Raw genomic sequence first — 21,923 nt, forward strand, 5'->3', positions numbered from 1 at the left:
TTGAGGCATAGTGGCTATGAACTCCAGAAGATTAAGACAGGGAGATCTCTGAGTTCAAGGCCATCTGGAATTAAAGGTGTGATGGCACACACCTTTAATCTGGGCTACACCTTCTGCTGGAGACTACATAAGGACATTGGAAGAAGGAAGACACTCTTTCACCTGCTTGCTGTTTGGGACTGAGCAACTGCTAGATCCGTGGACTTCCATTCACAGCTGCTGCTGACCATTTTTGGGAGTTGGACTACAGACTGTAACTCATCAACAAATTAATTTACTATATAGAGACTACCCATAAGTTCTGTGACTCTAGAGAACCCTGACTACTACAACAACCTCTGTGCATCTGTCTAAAATACTTCATTCTTTCTTGACTGTGACACTAGCCTTTTAGTGTTAAAAACAGAAAGAAAAGATATTCTATTAAAGAAAAACATAAAGAAAAAGAATGTGCATAGAAAGAAAATTCTTTTAGTCAGAACTGTTGTCACAGTCAGATAGAGTTCACATAAAGCACAGTCGTCCTTCAACAGTCAGTCTGGGTCTTAACTAATCTGATGACTCATTATATAAGTATTGCCAAGTAAAGCTTTCTTGCCTAAAATTTTAGATCAATTGTGATAAGTTGATTTTAAAAAAATGTATTGATTTTAAACAAGCCGGATTGTTTAATTAATATATATATACACACATATATATACATACACATGTATATACACATATATATCATATATATTAATACATTATCTGCCAATAATCTATATTCATATTGATTAAAATACATTAATCATCTATTATCTATGTATCTATCATCTATATATCAGTTATCTATCTGGTATGTATTATTCTTACTATATAGCCTACCAATCATCTATGTGTTTATGTTTCTGCCTGTCATGTATTTCCCTAACATCTGTCCATAATGCCATCTCTATGCATTTATTATCTAATGGCCCGTCATTCCTCTGTCTTTTAAGGAAGACAAAGAGTTTAGTCTCATTATGGAATTTTCAAACCAGATATATTTGAGATGCTTTTGCCTCCTACTAATCATCCAATCGCATCCCAGACAACCTCCTTTCCTTCCATGGAGCACATGACATTTTGCCTTCCACATTCACTTTTCCAACACCTCTTATTCTCTTCTTATGGCCATTTATAATTTTATAGCTATTTACACCATCACAACTGCATATGTACAGAAAATGAAAGTTAGGATCTACATCCTAGAGAGAACATGTAGTTTTTATCTTCTCAGATTGTGGGTAGGAAAACAAAGAAAATTTTCAGTGGCTAATAATGCCATAGAACAGCAAATATCCAATTAATTTATTGGCTATCACAGCAACAAAAGAAATATTTTGTCTTGAAAGTTTCCCATTAGGAATGAAACATGCAAATTTTCCAAGGGAAAAATAATGCATTTTCTTGTTTCTAAATCTTTAGAGGGAAGAAGAGATAGAATGCCTTTTAAATCTGGCTAAGTATAATGGGTGTCTACATAGATATAATAAGTTCTTAAACAAGCATAAGCTCATTTCAAACAAGAGAGGAATAAAATACTATAAAATGAGTAAATTGACAGGAAGTTTATGTCAGAAGTTGCTGTGGAGGTGGGGAAGATCTTTCATGAGCAATATTGTACATTTTAAGATCATGCCCTTATCTCAGAATTCCCCCAGTTCTGTGAGCTTTCAGATGCGCTGAGGAAGCAGGCAGTTTCTCCACAAATGGACTCCCTCAGAGTGTGCTCACTAGTTCACCAGATCTTTCCAGTTGGGCTCTGCTTTCAAAGTGGTTTGAATCAGCATTTCAAGTTCTTCTGTTAGCAGACACCAAATGTAGTAAATACATTTGAAGTTCAGGTCTATCGGATTTAAATTTGTAAAAGGTTTATCTGACCTAGACTTTGCATATCAATATGCATTAAAGTCTCAACTTCTTCCTCTCTCTACACACTCCTTTCCTCATCTCACTTTTAAAAGTTGAATAGAAACACTGAGAAATGAGCATGTAAAAAGGAGAAAACAAGATTACTATTTTGTTTTACCTTCTTGGTTGTTTTAATACCTTTTCCTTGATTTCTCCAAAATGACAAATGAAAATTCTTGGTGAACTTCAGTGTTTCCCCAGGATTAGTGAAGAGATCTCCCATCCATGCATGCAGATTCTCGTTGATTCCCACACTAAGCCAGGAACTATATGAGGTATGTTTGTATTAACAAAACCCTTTACTTTGGAAGTTTTTAGTCTGGTTTATTTTTAATCTGGGAAACACAGATTGGAAAATGTAAAAATATTTGAAAGAATACTTAAAGATTGTGACAAGTTCATTAGTTATTAGGTTGATGTTCTGCTAGAGAGTAAGTAGAATTGTGTTTTAGGGTAGATGCTGGTAGTATTTCTGAAGTAGTCACACTTACTCTTAATCTTGAAGGTTTATAAAAAGCTCTTTAAGCAAACAACTGGATAAGGGGGTTCCAGACAGGGAGCTTAAAGTACAAAGACCACAGAAAACAGAAGAGGAGAGTAGGTCAGTGAGCTGAAGAAAACAAAAAGACAAGGAAAAGCTACAGGTGGTCTTTGAATTGTAAATTCAGGTGGACACTCTTGATTCTGGCCTATAAAGTAGATGGAGGGGGATGGGGAGAAAGTTCCATGGGTAAAGCATGAGGACCTGATTTTGAATCACACTGAGATAATGGCACATGTCTGTTATCTAAGTGTGTACATGTGGAGATGGAAGATGTAGGAGAGTCCCCAGAAATTGGCAATTCAACTAGCCTGGGAGGCATTGCTGTGAACAGCAAAGATCTTGCCAATGTAAAGACCCATACCTAAGGTAATTCTTTGACTTCTACAAACATGCTTGGAAGATACAACATACGGGCCATAAACTTATTAGTTCACATAGATACATAAACAGACACATCCACACACAGACACCTGAATATTGTAGATGAAGGGAACAGTGCACAAACAGGTGCTTACTGATGAAATTTGAAATGGAACATCACTGAATTCGACATGGTTCGTGGCATGAAGAAGGTGAAAATATTTGTGATATATTTTGAGTGTAGAAGCAAGAGGATTTAGTCAGATGGCAATTGAGAGTCATAAAAAGAAGATGAAATCAAGGGAGATATTATATTCACTACATGGTAAACATGTCCGATGCAGTTGTACTACCACTCACACCTGTTGGAAAAGGAAAAACTAGTGACAAGAACACAGAGAGGATTTTCACAAGAGATAAAGCATAGATTGTGAACCCAGCTTCTCCTTGCTTAAGAAACAAAACGCATTCTACACTGATGCGGCTCTTTAAAACTTTTAACCTAAAAAATAGCTTATCCAAATAACAAAACAGGAATACAGTGATTTTTCACATTTACAGGAAATAGATCTCAGGTCAAATGGATCTCTTAGAAATATAAAGTTTAAAAGCAGGAATATCCTAGAAATCAGCGAATACATTTTGAGGTTTTAAGAATAGGAATGCTTCTTAGACTCATAACACAAAGCCAAGAAGTCAAAAAGCAAATGACTCATATATTTGAGAAATACAAACTTTCAAAGAAAGACCTTTGTCAGGAGACTAAGGTTGAATGAAATTAAAATGCCTGATAGGTAACCTAACTGCTCCTAATTACTAGAATGTAAAAGCATTTTTCTAAAGAAAAAAGTCATGGACTGTCAAAGGAAAAGACCAGACAGTTCACAAAAAAAGAGGTAAACAAAGCTTTTAAGCATAGGCAATTTTCCTTCTCACTATTAAAAAAATATGCAAATTAAAGTAGCAATTGGATGTCATTTTCACCTCTCAAGATGAGTGAACATTCAAGAGACTAATAATGGCCAGTGTTAGCGAGTCAGAGAAAACAACTCTTCTCACATACTGGAGGTTCTAAATTTATATAGCATTTGTTAAAGGAGAAAATCTGACCATATCAATTAAAAGTGCAAATGCATGTATTTCACATAGTGATTTCACTACTAGGAGCTACTGCTACGCTATAGGAGCATTCACAATGGTTCACAGTCACAATAGTAAATGGTGACTGCTGGTGATATTAAAACGTGGAAATGGAAACATTTGAAAATTCATAAATATGTGTTAGCTTTAAAAAATATGTAAAATGAATACAATGCAGAGCATGATATATTTAAAGTTACTGATGAAAAAGCTACATTTTGGAACAAGCACCTGCATAATAAGAGTGAGTCACACTGATTAGCTAGGGTGCATATTTTCTACATTTGAAAAATAGGATATATTATCAAAAGGAGGTAAACATCTCAAATTCTCTTTCTGAATAATTTCTAATATATCGTTGAGTGTTTTGCTGAGGGTACAGTAGTTTACTCCAGTGACATTATGTGACAGCACTTGTAAAACTTACTACTTTACACTTAGGTCAACATTCCTTAACTATCACTCCTTGTTTACTTAGAATTAGAAAACATATCAACGACAACCATAGAGAACTTGCTTGACAGATAAGAACAATTTAAAGTAATTTACTAGAGAAATTTATCATGGCTCTTCATATTCTTAAATAAAATAATTCACCTATAGAAGTAGTAGACATCAATTAAAGATCATTTGTCCTGAAGTGCCAAACAGCTGAGACATTTGGTTATGTTTTATACATAGTGGCATTTGTGACATGAAATTGTGAATATGAAGTAATAGGAGTTTCAGTTGTCAACAGTCAGACTTCTAAAGTCTTCACATTGTATTTCAAGTCTCATGGAAAAATCAGTGTGTGAAGAAAAATGCTGGGTATTCTTGCTGACACAACAGAAAATCATTAAAAATAAATTCTTAATATTTACATTAAGGTCTAAAAAATTTGCTGTCATAAAAGATGAGGGTCACCTTCTTGGTTTGGGATTGAGAAAGGTACTGTAGCAAGAATGACTGTCAGATAGATAGTACAGTGGTTTAGAAAAGTGACCTAAAGATCTAGCAATGGTGCTTCATGGCCTTGGGCAAATTTTCTTAAGTGTTTAAATGTTCTTTTGCTATAAAATAATGAAAAGCTATGTTTACCTTTTATAGTTGTATAAAATTAATCGTAACACAAAGCTGAAGCCTCCAGTAATAACTCTTTAATATTATGATTATTACCATCAGGGGCCAAATAAGTTTGAGAGAACAGGGAGTCCTCAGCACTGACTCTTGTAAATTATTCAGAGACACTAAAGACCAAGAGACAATTAGATTTAATCCTCCGTAAGTCACTAATGACTTTCAAAAACACAGTGTTCCAGAAGTGGTGATTACAAAGAAAAAGATAGCTCCTGTTAAAAAAAAAAATAAAGAAGGAGCAGATACAAAATATGCAGTGCTTTATCCTAAGGAAAGCACTTAAAGTCCTTAAGATTACGGTAGGAGAGTCAGATAGTAAGACCAAAGGTATCCCCTTTGAGGAAAGACAGTCTATGTTCCCCATTAGGTAAAAACAGAGACAGTTTGTATAGAAAGATTTCAGGTTGGCTTCATTAAGAGAAGATGCTCAAACATTGAAAACTATCTCTTTGCAAATGTGTGCATTTGTGTGGTTAGTGCATCATGCACTAACCACACAATTTTATAAAGTAGGCAAACTCAATACAACATAAAATCATTCATAGAAAGTTTCCTCTTAGCTGAAGGGTTAGCAGCCAGCCCCATAGGAGGAACAACAATATGAACTAAGCAGTACTCCTAGAGCTCCCAGGGACTAAATCACCAACCAAAAGTACACATGGTGGGACTCATGTCTCTAGCTGCATATGTAGCAGAGGATAACCTACTCGGTCATCAATGGGAGGAGAGGCCCTTTGCCCTGTGAAGGCTCTACACCCCAGTATAGGGGAATGCCAGGGCCAGGAAGCAGGTGTGGGTCTGCTGGTGAGCAGGGGGAGGGGAGAGGAAATAGGAGGCTTTCAAAGGGGAAACCAGGAAAGGGGATGACATTTGAAAAGTAAATAAAGTAAATATCTAAAAAAAAAAAGAAGGGAAGTTTCCTCTCTTAGGACATTGTAAAGGTTATAAGTAGAACCTGAGATTTTTGTATGTAAATTAAACTGCTGTCTGTGAGATCAAAAAGCATCTCTATGAAGTATCAAAACTACATAAAACATATATAACCTTTCTAAAGCCTAAAGAGAAAATACAAGGACATTGACATATTAAGATTGACTCTGAAAAATGTTCATTATAAGTGAAAATTTAATTGAATTTGAAAGGCAAGTGAATTTTTCTTCCACTCATTACTGCTGTTAATAAACATTCCTTCCTACTCAGTAGCTCTGCCTCTCCTGTGCTGACAGATGAAGGAGCTGAATGTTAAGTAACTTACCCTTTCTTATCTTGCAAATTCAAATTCTCTTCTTCAAAAGCCTGATAATTTCCCCCTTCCTACCTCTAATTAAAAGATAAGAATGGTCTTGACCAACATACCCAGGAAATTATATATTAGTGGAACATTTGTGTGGTTATTAAAGGAAACCTTTATAAATTTTTTTCTTGTTCCAAAGTACAAACGGACACACTAAAGAGAATAGATTAAACAAACTACTAGTGATATTACAATTTGCTTTATAGTTCAAGATTCTACAGCTTTTGACAGAGCTAGTTCTCCTTACGTGAAGTTTTCCCACATTTTTTTCTTCCAAACTCTGTAACCCACTTTCCTTCAGCCTCCTTTACTTGGACATTTTTTTCTCTTCCCTGTGTCAGTATTGAATCATTTGGGGGTTGAAGCTCCACAGTTCTTTCCTGCTGTGTTCCCTTCATGGCTCTAGCCTACATTGGATCTGCTCTCCACTGGAACTGAGACAAAGACCTCCATTTGTGTTTAATGTTCTACTGTGCAGATTCTTTCAAATCAATCAGTACACATGAAGCTTACCTTCTTCACCCACAACCCTGCCCATGTACCTGTTCTCTTCATTAGTCAGTATCACTCGTAAAAACACTTTTCCTAAGGACATAGATGTGAGCTAACAATCTTTACTCTCGCCAGGCCACACTGTCCTGCCACCCTCCCACACAGACCTAGCCAATCAGTAAGTCCTGACAAACATTCGGTATTTGGGGACATGTGAGTTTTTTCTCTCCTGTGCTTCTTCTACTTTCACCTAAGCATCCATCACTTTAAATTGCATTACTCTGACATTTAACTAATGGGACTTCTGTTTTCCATTATTTACCCTTCCAGAATGTTCTCCTGCCACCCTATTGCTCTTGTAAATGCAAATCCGATCATGTCCTCATGCAGTTCAATCAATTTATGAGTTCTCTTTCCCTTCCATGGGATCTCCTTGCAACAGGTATACATTTTCTACAACTCCACAAAGCTTTGTTCCATCTGTTCCCTCTTATGCTTTTCTGACTCCTAGTCCAAACTAGCTCTGAAAGACCTGGCTTCTTATACCTGCTTTCTTCCCATGTACTCTCTTTATCTACTCATAGCCTTGTTTCTTTTTTTTTCCCAGATGACTCAGCAAGAGGCTGAAATGAAACCTGAATTAAACAACATCACTAAAGGTGCTAAGTTTATTGCACAGGAATGATAAATTCCTGTGTTTTTCTGTGTTGTAGGAAGAAGCTTTTCTTTTATAGCACTTTATCTTGCTTTGTCATAATTTATACTAATCCTGATCTGTCTCTTTCACCTACTGTATGAGCTCATGAAAGATAGCAGCTACTATTAAAATGTTTTGTATTCTGAGTTTCTTGTAGAGTACCTTAGGTAGAATTTCTCTTCCTATGTTTAATAATAAAAGGACATATCCATTATTTAATCTCATAAATGAATAGATGGATTTTTATCTAATATGATTTTATCCTTTGCTTCAGCATTCACTGCCATTTGATTAATGAACAAATTGCCCAGAACTGCCTTGCTCTATTTTCTTCAAAATATTTCAATTAGGGAAAGGATGAATGGAAATTTTTTCTTCTGTCCAATTTGAGCAATCTCAATACAGATGCTTTATTTGTCATAAGATGGCAAAGTTTTTGGAGTGATAAATAGAAGACCTGGTAAAAACACCTACAAAGTCTCTGACAAGCAAAGAAACTACATTGAGCCAGAAGATATAAAGCTAAAGTGTAAGTAAGGTCTGGCTCCTCAGACTGCTTAATGTAGTAACATTGATTTGGAGCAAATTAAATCATGTTATGTGAAAGCAGTCCTAAACTAGAGCATAGTCTCAGAACATAAAGTAACAGCACTTCATTTAGAATTTGCCTTTAAAATCCAGAAAGATAGTGGAATTCCTCTGTATATAAGATATAGAGAAATGACTTATTGATAGATAGGCAAATGATAGATGGTTGATGGACAAATTATTTCTCATTGGAAGGAAGTGAACATTCTTTTCATCTTCCCCAAATAAACAGACCTTGAGAAAAAACCAATTTGGGGATAAGTAAAGAATTTTCTACAGTTTGTGAAAGTTTCACAAATATTCATGTAACCACCCTGAAACACATCAATTATAACTTTTATAAATTATAAAATGTCATATCATTTGTAAAGCAGAGAACTAAAGCCATGAGACTCATAATTCTGTCATTAGTCTTAGAATGGAAGGTAGGGGATATAGAAAATCACAAGAAAAAAAATTACTTCTAGTCAATGTAGGTTGTTTTTGTCAATTCAAATCTTAAAAGCCTAACAAATCACAGCTTGGTAACTAATTTTTCTAAAACCAAATACAAACACACTTAATTATATTGTATATTTTATATCTTTCTTTTGAAGGATAAAAAATTATCTACAGCCTGCTTAGGATTATTTCTGCAGTCTCTTATCTTTTATAAGACCTGATATTCCAAAAGTGAAGAACATGCAACAATATTTAAGCATTGTTAAATCTGACTGCAGATTTGATAGGAGGGTACCTTAACCTCAATGTGCTTTTTCTAATGTACAAAGAGGGAATTTATATGAAGCATGTTGTATTTAATTTCATATTCTCTGTAAATTTAAATAAACTATATTTTATATATCCTGTTACGTATACTATTGCCCTTGAATATTTCAATTTTGCAAGTAAATTGTCCAACAAAAAAGTTTGATTTACCTTTGATAAAAGAATAGACATGAGCAGATTGGTCTCTGTGAGTTCAAGGCCAGCCTGGTCTACAGAACGAGTTCCAGGACAGGCAGGACCACACAGAGAAACCCTGCCAAAAAAAAAAAAAAAGGAAAGAAAATAAAATAAAAGAAAAAGGAAAAAAGATAGGAATGGTATCAGGCATAGTGGCATCACTTCTAATGTCAGCACTTAGGAGGAATTATCGGTTAATATGTGCTACAAGAGTGTTATCCTATCTCAAAACCATACTATTTTCTTCATTGTTATTATAGTGTAATATACACTTATTCAATGTTTGTAACTTCTCTATCAACATCTGGTAAACAATTGAGCAGACTGTCTAGGCAGAGAAATAGAAAAAATAAGGCACCATTAGAAACTACCAAAAGTACCAATCAGGTAGTCCTCTCTACAGATTGTCAAAGTTGGAATCAGTCTAGAACTCTTTAACTTTGTTTGGTGTCCTGGCTATGTATCAGGTTTATCATATGATTCCCAATGTCTATTTTTAACTTAAAGCATCAGTCCACGCACAGGACGTAGGTAGATAATATCACAGAGGCTGATTGGTCATGGGACGTTGTTTCTATAGATAATTTAAATTCATAATACAATGTCTCAGATAGTTCTGTATTTTAAAAATCTTGGTGATAGACAAAGTTTAGTAGTTTGTTTACTAGTTTTGGTAAAATTTAACAAATCTATTCTCCAAACTAATATTTTTTAAGTAGTGAAAATATATCTGCAAAGTTAGGCTGTTGTGAGTTGTATCAAATGTTTTGTAAGAGCATTATCAACATTATCAATTTTTTTTACAGATAGAGCTATATTGATACTTATACAAAATACATTTATTTAAAGATTATTATTAAGAAACACAGAGAATATTGATTGTATAAGTCTGGAATATCTGTTTTCTTCATCTTGCATGCTCTTATGGATCACAATAGTGAAATAGTGTACATATCCAATGACACTACATGTTTGAGTCAAAGTGCTACTTATTACACTTTTGTTATTGAAATTGGCTATAATTTTATTATCTGTAAATCTAATTTCCTTTATAATATTGATTGAAATTTGACTATCAATATAAATACTTTTACTAGCTATCAATATAAATACTTAAGAACGAAAAGCAATAATTTAATTTAAATACTGCTGAAGATAAATTATGGCTAACAATAAATTTACTGCTTCCTCCAGCAATATGATCCTTATACCTGCCAAATTACTCCGTTTGAGTTAATCGTGTCCAGTTTTGTAAGCTGGTGAACTCTATACATTTAGTAGTTTAGAGCTAAACAGCCTTTTTAAAATACAAACTTAATTTTGGTCCTGATAACCAGCATTAGATTACATCTTTTTAACACGGAACCAATGCATTTTATTCTTAAGTCTGTTTTTGTGTGAGAATAGTTACCATAAAAGAAATTAAATGTACCCTGACTAATGTTCCTTAGTCATACAGAGAAGAAACCCAAGCTGATAAAGATTCAGTATCAGTATACCACAATTAAAATAATAGAGTATAAGAAATATTATTTGTATTCATTCCAAAATAACAAGTTTAAAAATCAGTCTCTGCCATTACAAAGAAAAAAAAAAAACTCATGTTAATTTTCTAAATTACTAAACTTCAAGGTCTATTTTTACCATTTGGTAATAAAAGTCATAAAATTTGACAGATTAGATTGATATATAGTTACAGCTTAGGATTTACCTAAATTACTATGGAATCATAGGTGTATGTGCTTTGGAACGCTCTACTCAATAAACACCACCACCTGATTCACATTCTCCACTGCCTGCACCCAAATGCAGTTTGGATCTATCTAAAGGGCATTTGCTATAGTCATTTATCAAGAAAAAATATTCTTTTTTTCACTAGAAAACATTTTTGCTTATTTACTATTTGCTTTTAAACATATTTTTAAACATGTACACTGAATCAACTGTATATGAATATGAAAAACATTAAATTGCCAACACTGTGTGAAACTTGGATATATTTAAAGTTACTTGTTTTAGTCCCCTCAGTCTTGTTGTGGGAGCAACATCTTCTACAGCTTATACTTTTAAAGTTTTATTATCATGTAGCCAGCTGCCACATTCTCAATTTACCATTGCTTTGCCACTATCATTTCATTTCATGTATATTTTGTTACATAACTAAAATACTTCTAGTTAAAATAATACTGTGAGGATAACTGACAGTCTGGATAGAGTCAGCACTTTAGAGATTTAAAAGCTGAATGTCATTATGAAGCCATTCTGGCTCTTAAGATATTAATTTGTGAAAATAAATGACACTGTACTACAACGTTTTGGAAACTCATTCAAAATTAAATGATACTATGCAAATATAATGAATGGTGGACAATCTATGCCAAATATACCTGCACAATAAATTAGTTTCCAAGCTGGTAAGGTTTTGAGAAAATCTTAGGAGAGTCATGAAATAAATATAAAATAAGAATACATTGAATGAATGAATGAATGAATGAATGAATGAATGAATGAATAAATAACACTCCTTAAAGAGAATTCTTAGAGTAGAATTGTGTGAAATGTTGATATCTCATTTAGTACTTAGCATATGCTGAAAATAACTCAAAAATTTATAGATAACTATCCACAAACGTAGCTATAATTTGCATGCATTTTGATTTAAAATAACCTCCCCTTTGCTTTAATATTAGTTTTATCACCAAGTAAAACAAACAAGCAGTAATTACCAAGTGGAACTTATAGTAAGTATAGGAGTCTTAACAATAAAACAAAACAAAACAAAGCTAGAACAATTTGCAAAATTGTCCAAAGCTTCCACAGCTTCAGAAAATTGAATTCTAAAATGTACTATTAAACAGAGCTGCAAAATAAAGACTCATTCTGTTATCCAGTAAATGATCTAATGTCAAGTAAATATGTATACAAACACTGCAGTTCATAAAATAGATAACTTTTTTCACTTAAATCTATTTTCTGTTGTACTTCTTTCTTTTTTCAGTTTATTTTTTTTTTGACCTGACAGTTTTTAATTAAAAGATTTTCAAGCTTGGTGCAATAGAAACAAAGCACATACTATTTTATGTAGAACCACTTCTATATGTTTTAGACAATCCAGAAACATGTTTAAACAAAAGTAGATATGCACAGAAAACTGAGGAAGCATCTGAAACATACCCACATTTAAAGAACCCAAAGCCAGAGCAGAGTCATTGCTGGGTTACATCTTAGTGTTTTACATTAATGCGATTAGTTAGCTTTTTTTTTAGCCACATCAAGTTCCATAGCATCTTGACAGGGGACATATTCCAGGCGACATTCTATGGGGTCACCCATTTAGTTTCATTATGTGGGAGATTCAGCTGGATTGGTTTTAGAATCCAAGTAGATCAGGGACTAAAATGATGGGCAATAGGGTAGGGCTTCATGGAGTTCCATGAACAGATATCCATTAAGACAGCAAGAGACATTTACAACCTCCAACATAAGGGCAGAGCAGCCTCCAATGACATCACTGGATCTTATGTAGTGTCTACTGACTGACTTAAATGCATTTTCCACATCACTGCTCTCTTGCATCCTCCCATGGCTTTTACTACTGGGAAGAGCATGTGTCTTCTTTAAAAGGAAGACAGGCACTTACTTCAGTAAAAATCAAGAAGAACCCAAAAGGATGGAATACAACACTACACTGAGTACAGTTTTCACTAGTGTTCAGAAGACAGGAACAATACTAAACATTACAGGAGAATTCAGCTTATGTGATCTATGCAGGAAAATTAAAAGGCAGAAAGGGAAAAAAGGAGACCAGAGAGAGGGAGAGGCAAGGAAGGGTGGAAGGAAGCAAAGGAAGGAAGGAGACCAAACCTTTTAAACTATGATTTTTTTTTTCTAACATCACTGTTAGAATCTGGATTTGTTTCCAGAAAATTCTTAACAAAGAAAGAAATCCCACTAGCTCATTTTAGTTCTCTTTCAATTTAGCCGCAACTCATACTGTACTTACATGCATTTGTCACAGCAAAACTGTTGGCAGTCTCAATGTTGTCCACATGAGGAACCAAATTGAAAGGGGCTTCGGATGCATTGGGGCTGGTGTTATGAAGAAAGATAGCTAGCCGAAAAGCAGTGTATTCCTGGTCTGTGTTTCGGATAAAGAGACCACCTATGAAAGACAGCAGGAAACACTCACTCAATGATTCCTGTTTTAAATGTTACACCTAGTTCATGACTGTCAAACGTATCTCCAACCGCAAGCACACACAATTAAGGAGCTCTTTTGCCATATCATAAGGGCTGCCTTTTGTCCCTGCAATGCATGCTTAATGTTTTAGTCTTCAAAGCATTTCAGCTTTTTCTTGCTTCAATTTGTCGTGATCACAATGACCTCTGAGACAATTTTGTGTATCTTGCTTTCTTTCCCTTGCCCTCTTTAGGATTCTCCCATCACATCATTGTATCAGCCAGTCCAGTTCAGAACATCTTTCTCCAGCAGGGAATATGCAGATGGATAGAGAAGAGATTTCCATCAAAATATAGGACCTGAACGAAGGTATGTGAAGGCGCACAAGAGAGCAGGTTTAGAAGGTTTAGAAGGGAAGAGAACTTAGCTTGGCCCCCGATTTTGTGTGCCCGGTCCAATTAGTTCGGTTTTGTGCACAGTACACACACACGCACACACACACACACACACACACACACACACACACACACACACAAATGATGCAGTGTTTGAGGTTGGGCTGGGCTGGGCTGGAAGAAATTCAATAGCCAAGTCCCATCAACAGACAGGAGAGGAGAATGGCAATCACGGTGGAGGAAGGGAGGGTCGCAAGAAACGAGGGTGGGGAGAGACAGAACAGAAGCTTAAGTCAAAAGCACAATAAAACCAACGAAGGTTCCTCGAAAAGGGTCTAACATTTGAATCTGCCAACTGGCAAGGCAACAAGGAAAGAAGTGAGGGCAGAAAATGCCTTTCCCCCGGTCTCCTTCTGTAACAGCGAGAATGCTGCAGCTTGCAGAATAGCAAAAAGTGGGTTTAAAAAACAAAAAACAAAAAACAAACACAAAATAAAACTCGGCATTTCCTCTTGCTCTATAAAAATAAGATTAAAAGAAAACGAGTATAAAATGCAATCAAAGTCCATGAAGGTTTGATTGTTTGTTTGTTTATTTATTGTTTTCTCTTTCCTCCACTTCTTTCATTCCCACTTTAACCTACTGTAGAGCAAGAAGGAACTTGAGTCAGGCTTGGGTGTGCTAGCCTGAACTTGCACCCAGAAGGTCTGTTTGAAATGGGAAAGCTCCTCCATAGGATTCCTTATCTGCAACTCATTTACCTCACATCAGCTACATGCATCTCTTCCCCAGTTCTTCTTACCTATTTGAACGCTGCTCGGAAAGGCTCCCATGGCGAGTCCCCAAAATCCAGAAAACAACAAGACAATCTGCCTGCAAATAATCCTCATCTTCTTTGCTCCTCTCCCTGGTGCGCGCTCTCCTCTCTTTCTCTCTCACTCTTGCTAAATGATTTTCAGAGAGGCATTGAAGATGATGGCGCTAAAATTCAAAGAGAGAGAGGAGAGAGAGAGAGAGAGAGAGAGAGAGAGAGAGAGAGAGAGAGAGAAGAAAAGAAATGAGGAATAAAAAGAGAAAGGTTTGGGTGCTTTGAGGTTATGACAGCTTTCCCTCAACAATCCATCCCCAGCTGCCAGATGTTTCCCGCAGTCTCCATAGCCCTGGGGGAGGTTTTCTGTCCTGCTGATAATGTTCATGCAGAAGATGGTGGTGGCCAGTCTAGCTGCTGCTCTGCTCACAGAGATGAGACATGCGCTCTGTCTGTGGCTCACTTGCGCTACCCAGCTCTCATCCACACCGTTGCGGGCGCCACACGCGCTCTGCAGCTCACAGCCGACCCCCGCCCGGGCTACAGCATCTCTGAGCGCCTCCCGTGCCTCGGTACCCGAGCGCGCACTCCCACCACGGACCCTCGCCCCTTGCCCCTTGCTCCTCGCCTCCCATTCCCTTTCCCCCACCCTGTACTCACCAGATAGCCCAGGTCTTCAGGGAGGCTCTGGAGCGAGTCTGCAGGCTGGGATTTTGGCGTACAGTCTCCACTATCTGATCCCCTTCCTCCTACCTTCGGCGCCTTTGCCGAGGAACCGGCTCTGGAGGTGGGGGCCCCTCTCCAGAACCAGTCTTTTTCTTTTTATGTCCTCCAAGTCGCCTTTGGATTCTTGGTTGAGCTTGGCAGGAAACTACCCCGGGGGGCCGGGTATGCCAGCCCGGATCCCGGGCTGGGGGGTTGGAGAGGAAGTTAGCACCTCCCCATGGTCTCAGTCCCCTGCAGCATCCTTGCAGGCTCGCGGGAGGACAAGCTGCCTCCCGGCTCCCAGCCCTTTCCTCTCAGCCTTGCCCAGCCTAGTCCGCTTCTGCTATTGGGTTGCGCGCCCGCGAGCGCGCGCGCGCGCGCACGCGAGGGGAGACTTCCTTGCTGCAACTGCAGCAAAGATTTCTCACCAGCAAACAACCAGGGGAATCTGCAAAAGCCCTTGATGCGGATGGATGCGGTAAAGGTGCTCAGAGAAGGAGAGGAGCGAGGAGGGGGACATGGCAGCCCCAGAGTGATGAGATAGGGTCTAGAAGGGAAGAATTGGAGGAGGTAAGGGTTGTGAAAGTCAGAGAAGTTTACACGATAGAAAAGGGAGGTGTGTGTGAGGGGGTGGGCAAGGGAGGAAGAGGAGACCAGAGGGGTGGTGGTGGTTAGCAAGAAACACTCAGAGACCTCTAGTATGTTCTTTAAAGGGCACTAGGCAGAATTAGGAATTAACATTGAGAAGTATAAATTAAGAAAAGTACTTAAAGGCTGCAGTTCATTTCTATTCAGTGATTTACCCAAAAGGATGCTTTCCTGCATTGTGTGTGAATATGTGTGTGTGAATGTTGTAGTGAGAGTATTGTGTGTGTTGCTGTGTATGTGTTCTCCATACACATCTCCTTTGCTTGGGGGTTTGGAAAACTCATTCTACTTACAGTCACCTCCAAGAAGACATGGCTTTTGCAGATGAAGTCAGCAAGTTAGTTTGAGTTTGTATAAGAAAGTAGAAAGGAATTATGCTAGAATTTTAGGAATATTGTCACTTTGTTCACAGAGTCACCTTTAAAACTGTCATTTTACTGGCTGTCGTTTCATGGGAAGAGGCTGGGACACCTCCAAAAGAGGTGATTGCAGTACATGTAGACAACATGGAAGATAGCTTTCTAATATCCCAATACAAAATAATATGTCCTAAGGAGAAATGACAGTAACCTAGGTCTTCATTGATATTGTTTAAAGTCCAGGAGGGAAGCCCAGGAGACCTCAACCCTACTCAAAAACTATAGACAACTGAGGAGAACTAGGAGTGGGGGAGATTGTCTTCCACAGAATAACAACAAACCAATTGGTTATCCTTGGGCAAACAGTTCACTCACATACAAGTAATAGTTCATGGACTTAGCAAGTTTATATTTAGAATGAATATATATATATACATATGTATATATATATTCATGTGATATATATTATCACATGAACAATTGAAAAAAGAGGCCATAGATTTTAAGATGAGTAGGGAGGGGTTTAGAGTATGGGAGGATTTGGGGGGAGGAAATGAAAAGGAGAATTGTAGTAATTCAATTACACTCTCATAAACAAACAAAAAGTTAGTGAAAATGGAATAGCACCTCTCATCACATTTTTAAAAGAATAAAGCAAGTGCCTGAGTGTGTCTGATAAAATGTGCAAAGGGGAAGCTGATGACTTATATCAAATTGCAGCAAGAATTTACCTGGTAAAATATTTCTTGAAATACATGTTACCTTTATCTCTTCAGGTTGCCTTTCCCCTTCTTGTTTCATTTCATAAAAAAGTGGATAGTATCCAGGCATATGTATTTGTTGGGTTCCTAGTGATATTATGATTTATTAATATTAGCTGGGATACCAAATAGCTAATTTATATATTCATCACATCAGTATTTCTCAGTTTTGTTTTGTTTTGAAAACATTTGAAATTTGCTTTGATGATTGTGAATTCACATGCATGTAATCAAAAAAGAAAGCTTGAATATTGTTGGTGAGATAAGATTCAATGTGACCATTGCAGTAAACACAGTGAAGATTCCTCAAACAACTAGAAATATCATTCATGTCTTTTTATTACATGTGACTAGTGACCTGTTTTGTAGTTTGGAGAATATATTTTAAACCCTTTGCTAAAACTCCAGAATGTTCTTCTGCTTCCTTAATTCTTAGTTTGCTTTTAAAATCACATCCCTTCAAAAATGTTACATCAACATTCCTGTTACATCTCAGCACAGATTGTTATTATACAAATTCTAAGTAATTGGATTACACAAATCAAACATTGTCATTTTGGTTTATGAGGCATTACTTTTGCACAAAAACAGGGGTTTGAAATGTTTTCTTTTTTTATCTTTTCTGTTTTGTGAAAACGAAGGCTACAAATAATAGCATTCTGCTTCTGTTATAAAAGATAATAAAATAAGCTACACAAAATTTATATTGCATTTAAATTAAATTATAATTTCAAACATCCTAAACAGTTTAACTTCTACTTGAGTAAGTTTTGATCCTTGCAAATGGGCAAAGGTGATTATCCACTTTTCACAAGTTCTAGCAGCAGCACCGAGTTATGTATCCACCGAGTGGATATAGGACAGGCTTCCATTAATTGTCTTATAGAGCTGTTACATAGAATGGTAAGAATGTAGACTGTATCTGCACTCTTCACCCATAATAGTGCTTTTTATTTTCATTTTCTACCCACTTTATTTGACTAGTCTAAACTCTTCTTCTTCTATAAGTATATCATATATATGTATATATATATATATGTATATATATATATATACACACACACACACACACACACACACACACACACACACTAATTTTAACTAGGGCATCTGAGTGTTGTGGCACAAAGGGGAACAACACCAACACCTTCACCACTGTTATTAGAGGACCTGCAATGGTTATGAGTCCTTTCTAGAAATTATATTGATTATCAGGTGTTTGCTGTAAGAAACTGTAATGTCTTTGTTAAAACCTATGGGACCAATAAGTTTATGATACAACAAGGTATCTAGAAGTTGAAAATAAATGAAGAATCCATGTTATTTAGAAAAAGTAGTGTGGCCTGCCACAGGGGCTTCAGGGTTGTGCAGTAGTAATAGTGCTGGACTTCAGATATGAGACTTCCAGGTTCCTGGCAATTTTGCATTGTTTTGTTACTGAATTTTCTGTTCTAACAATATCTTTAAATTTTCCCTACAGTTTTGACATAAAGTAGGCAATGATTGTCATTAAAGTATTCCTGAAAAAATGTGGCCAGGGCTTTGAGAGAGCCCCAAAGTGAAAAGAGAGCAATTTAAGATTTAAAGGTGGTCTAGACTTCACAGAGCAAGAGAATTTGGTTTTCTATTGATTTGCAAAGACAGTCAGGTAGGGATTAGTCACATGTTGAACATGAATGAACATAAGCCTTTTTGAACACTGAAAATTCAACTTACTTAATGAGAAGTGCTGAAAGTGAATCCAGAAAGCAACAAACTAAGTGGATGTAAACTTTCTCAACAATTTTGTCTGCATCTACTAGATGGGGATGTATGGAGAAGGCACAAGCGAGCTAATAAAGACGAAACTTTTTCTTTAGACTAAAAAATTTTATGTCCATGTGGTAAAGATACATAATGAGGCTGGTGGCATAGAAAATAAATTAGAAATTTTGATGCTCTAGGTGAGAAGCTACTGTTTGAGTAAAACGTAACTCTTTAACCCTAAACACTGCATTTAAAGCTTTTATATCTAAAGATATACTACACAAATTAGAAATATTTGAGGCACTTTTGGTCTCAACAAAACACAGAACAATCTATAAGTCCATTGATTGTTGAAAGTATTGGTGACAGTCAGTATTAATTGTTAGTTTGACAAGATCTAGTCACCTGGGAGATTGGGCATGCTTGTGGGAAGTTATCTTGGTTATATTAATCGATGTGGAACAACGAATCTTAATTCTTGGTAGGACTCTTCCTTGGGCAAGATGTTAGACTGTACAAATGGAGAAATGAGAGTAAGCAGCAACATGTAAGCCTTTATCTCCCTCTGTTTCTGGATTTGTAGATGCACCGTGACCAGATCTGTTGCTTTGACTTGTATGCCCAATGACTGTACCTTGAACTGTAATTCAAATAAACCATTTCTCCCTTAAATTGTTTTTGTTGAATCTTTTGTCATAGAAACAAGAATATAAAATAAGAAGATATTATATTATGATATGGTACATATATCACTATAGTGGTATACTCACACAATTATCCAAAGATAGAAAAGTGTCTCTATACACCATGGAATGATCAGTTTTAGACACTAGGAATTGATATTATGTCTCTATTTCGTTTTATAAGTTAAAAATAAAAACAATCATATTAATGTCACTACAAGATACTGCAGGGTTATCATATATGTTATCTGCCCTGGTAATATAATTATTTATTTATTTTCCTAGAAATCCTGTTTAATCTTATTAGAATATTATATTATATATACATATATACACACATACATATACAAACACACACTCATGTGCTATCAATGATTTGTTCACAGTATTTGCTTATGTATGTGGCAAATAATCTATATATTTATTGCATCTATATATCTATTACATCATATGAATATAATATGCTTATAATTCTTTATTACATGCATGTGGTTTAAGCTAAAAGTGTTGAAAGTGATTTCTTACTTGCATCTCCAAGTGAACTCCAGTATTTCAATACTCAATATCACTCATTTACTGTCCATCATTCAGATAACTTATCAAAATGTATTTACTCATGATATTAAACAGATTTAAGGTTTCCCAAGAAAGAAAATTAGTAGGCAATTTTTCCAACTTCTGGTCTATTATGGTTACTTATCTGTCTTCTAGAAAAACATTGACTTTCAGAGCTCTGTAAATGTATGATATTATTGTGTTTAATTCTGTAAGTGGGGATGCATTTTCAAGATGAATATCAGTAATTTAATAAATTACTTGTGCATTTGTTAGCAAAGACTTTTCTTGTCAGGAGTGTTGTTTTCATATGTTTAAATATGTTTCCTCCTACTGAACTAATACTTCTCGATTTTCATCATTTTTTCTGGAAGTACTCTCAAGCAATAAGAACTATACCTTACCACCTTACAGAGGGCAGAGTTACACCTTTGTATTTAGAAGCCAATCTTGCTTGAAGTCAGTCCACTGATCTTAGACTATAGCAGTTACTTGACTAATCTTTTGACACCTGTCTACCTTACATGGTCTTTTTGTGAAGCCAATTGACATCATGTGTCACTTTAATGTGGATAAATTATCCACTTTCCTGGAACCCAGAATCTTCATTACTCCGAAAAAGATTATTTCTCTGGTTTCACTGTTCTCATTCCTCTCCAGAGCCATTGTAACTGAAGGAAGTCATGGAAGAGAAAATAGCAATCTTTCTCTTACTGGCTTATTCATTCACTATGCATTTTAGGTTATTTTCTCTGAATCACCATATCATGAGGAAATAAAAAGGTTATAGGGAATTATTTTCTAATACTAAAAGAATTGCAAATGTGTGTGTGTGTGTGTGTAAATTAATGTAGCTAAGCACAAAAAATAATGGCAAAAGCTCAATTCTATATCTTTCAATGCATGGAGTTTGGGATATTTACCATGAGTCTACTCCTACCTCAATAACAGTGTCTCATCCTAATGTCTAGTGCAGAATAGGATAGGAATGGCCAAGTTAAAATTTGAACTTGATTTTAAAAGCCTGCAGGATTTTCATTGGTTAAAGAATGGAGGCCAATTTAGACAAAAGAAAGTAATTTGGCAATAATGGTGGGAATCATGGTATTCAATAAAACAAAGTTTAAAAAAGGAAATAAGGGTTATGGATGAACTTAGAGGGAAGAAACGTAATGGTGACATGATGGAATTATAACATAAAAATTAAGAACATGGTTTAAAAATTACAACATACTTTGACATGCGACATAAGACAGAGAACTGTGCTACTTTATTAATATAGCCCAATAACATATATAAATATATATAATAATTTTAATTTGCTTCAGTGTTGGTTTTAATGCCCATTAAAGCCAAAGCACTCAACAAAAGTTTTCTGTATTGTGTTTATCCAATAACCTTGATCATTTATCCAATGTTTATATGTTAAAATTGCTATTCAGTTATTCTTACATTGATATAAGTATTCCTTGTCTCAATTCTAGAAGAAAATATTATCTTTTGAATATTATTTGCTTTCATTTATGAAGTGTGTGGCTCTGTTTTGTATGAGACATGTGTTTTTCAGTGACAAAGCCATATGCTGATGGACAAGTGACAAGAACTAATTTTCAGAATGATTTTTTTTCCCTTTCTGTAACAAGAGTTGTGTTTTCCAAAATGTGTCTAAGGATAACATGCCACCTACAGGGGGCTGGAAAGATGTGGTAGCAATTTAAAGAAGGTATTCTTCTCAGTGAATAAGTTTAGTTTTTAGCATCCAAGTCAGTTGACTCAAAATGTCAAGTAACTTCCATTCCAGGAGAATATGGTGTGGCTTCTGGCTTTCATGAGTACTGCGATCATGTTCAGTGACTTCTCTCAGAGATACACATATATACAGAAATAAAACCACATCTTTTTAAATTGTCATATACAATTTAAAGTAATGAAACAATTGCATCTATGTGCCTACTACTGAATGCATATAAAA

At 35.8% G+C, this 21,923-nt stretch overlaps 1 protein-coding gene across 8 annotated transcripts in view; it reads right to left on the bottom strand.

Annotated features, from left to right (window-relative positions):
* The window catches only part of Gria4 (glutamate ionotropic receptor AMPA type subunit 4), a 373,705-nt gene extending 358,145 nt beyond the window's left edge, over positions 1 to 15,560 (bottom strand). For 4 of the 8 annotated variants that reach the window (XM_021173095.2, XM_021173096.2, XM_029481411.1 and 1 more), the window contains exons 1-3: positions 15,155 to 15,560; positions 14,489 to 14,667; positions 13,115 to 13,273 (exon numbers count right to left, since the gene is read on the bottom strand). In XM_021173095.2, coding sequence (XP_021028754.1) covers positions 13,115 to 13,273; positions 14,489 to 14,576 — 247 coding nt within the window. In that variant the 5' untranslated portion in view covers positions 14,577 to 14,667; positions 15,155 to 15,560. The remainder of the gene's footprint in view (positions 1 to 13,114; positions 13,274 to 14,488; positions 14,668 to 15,154) is intronic. The other 4 variants (XR_003837564.1, XM_029481413.1, XM_029481412.1 and 1 more) reach the window with 2 other exon arrangements.
* Between the last annotated feature and the right edge of the window lie 6,363 nt (positions 15,561 to 21,923).

Source organism: Mus caroli, chromosome 9 (assembly GCF_900094665.2).
Source record: "Mus caroli chromosome 9, CAROLI_EIJ_v1.1, whole genome shotgun sequence".
Taxonomy (NCBI): domain Eukaryota; kingdom Metazoa; phylum Chordata; class Mammalia; order Rodentia; family Muridae; genus Mus; species Mus caroli.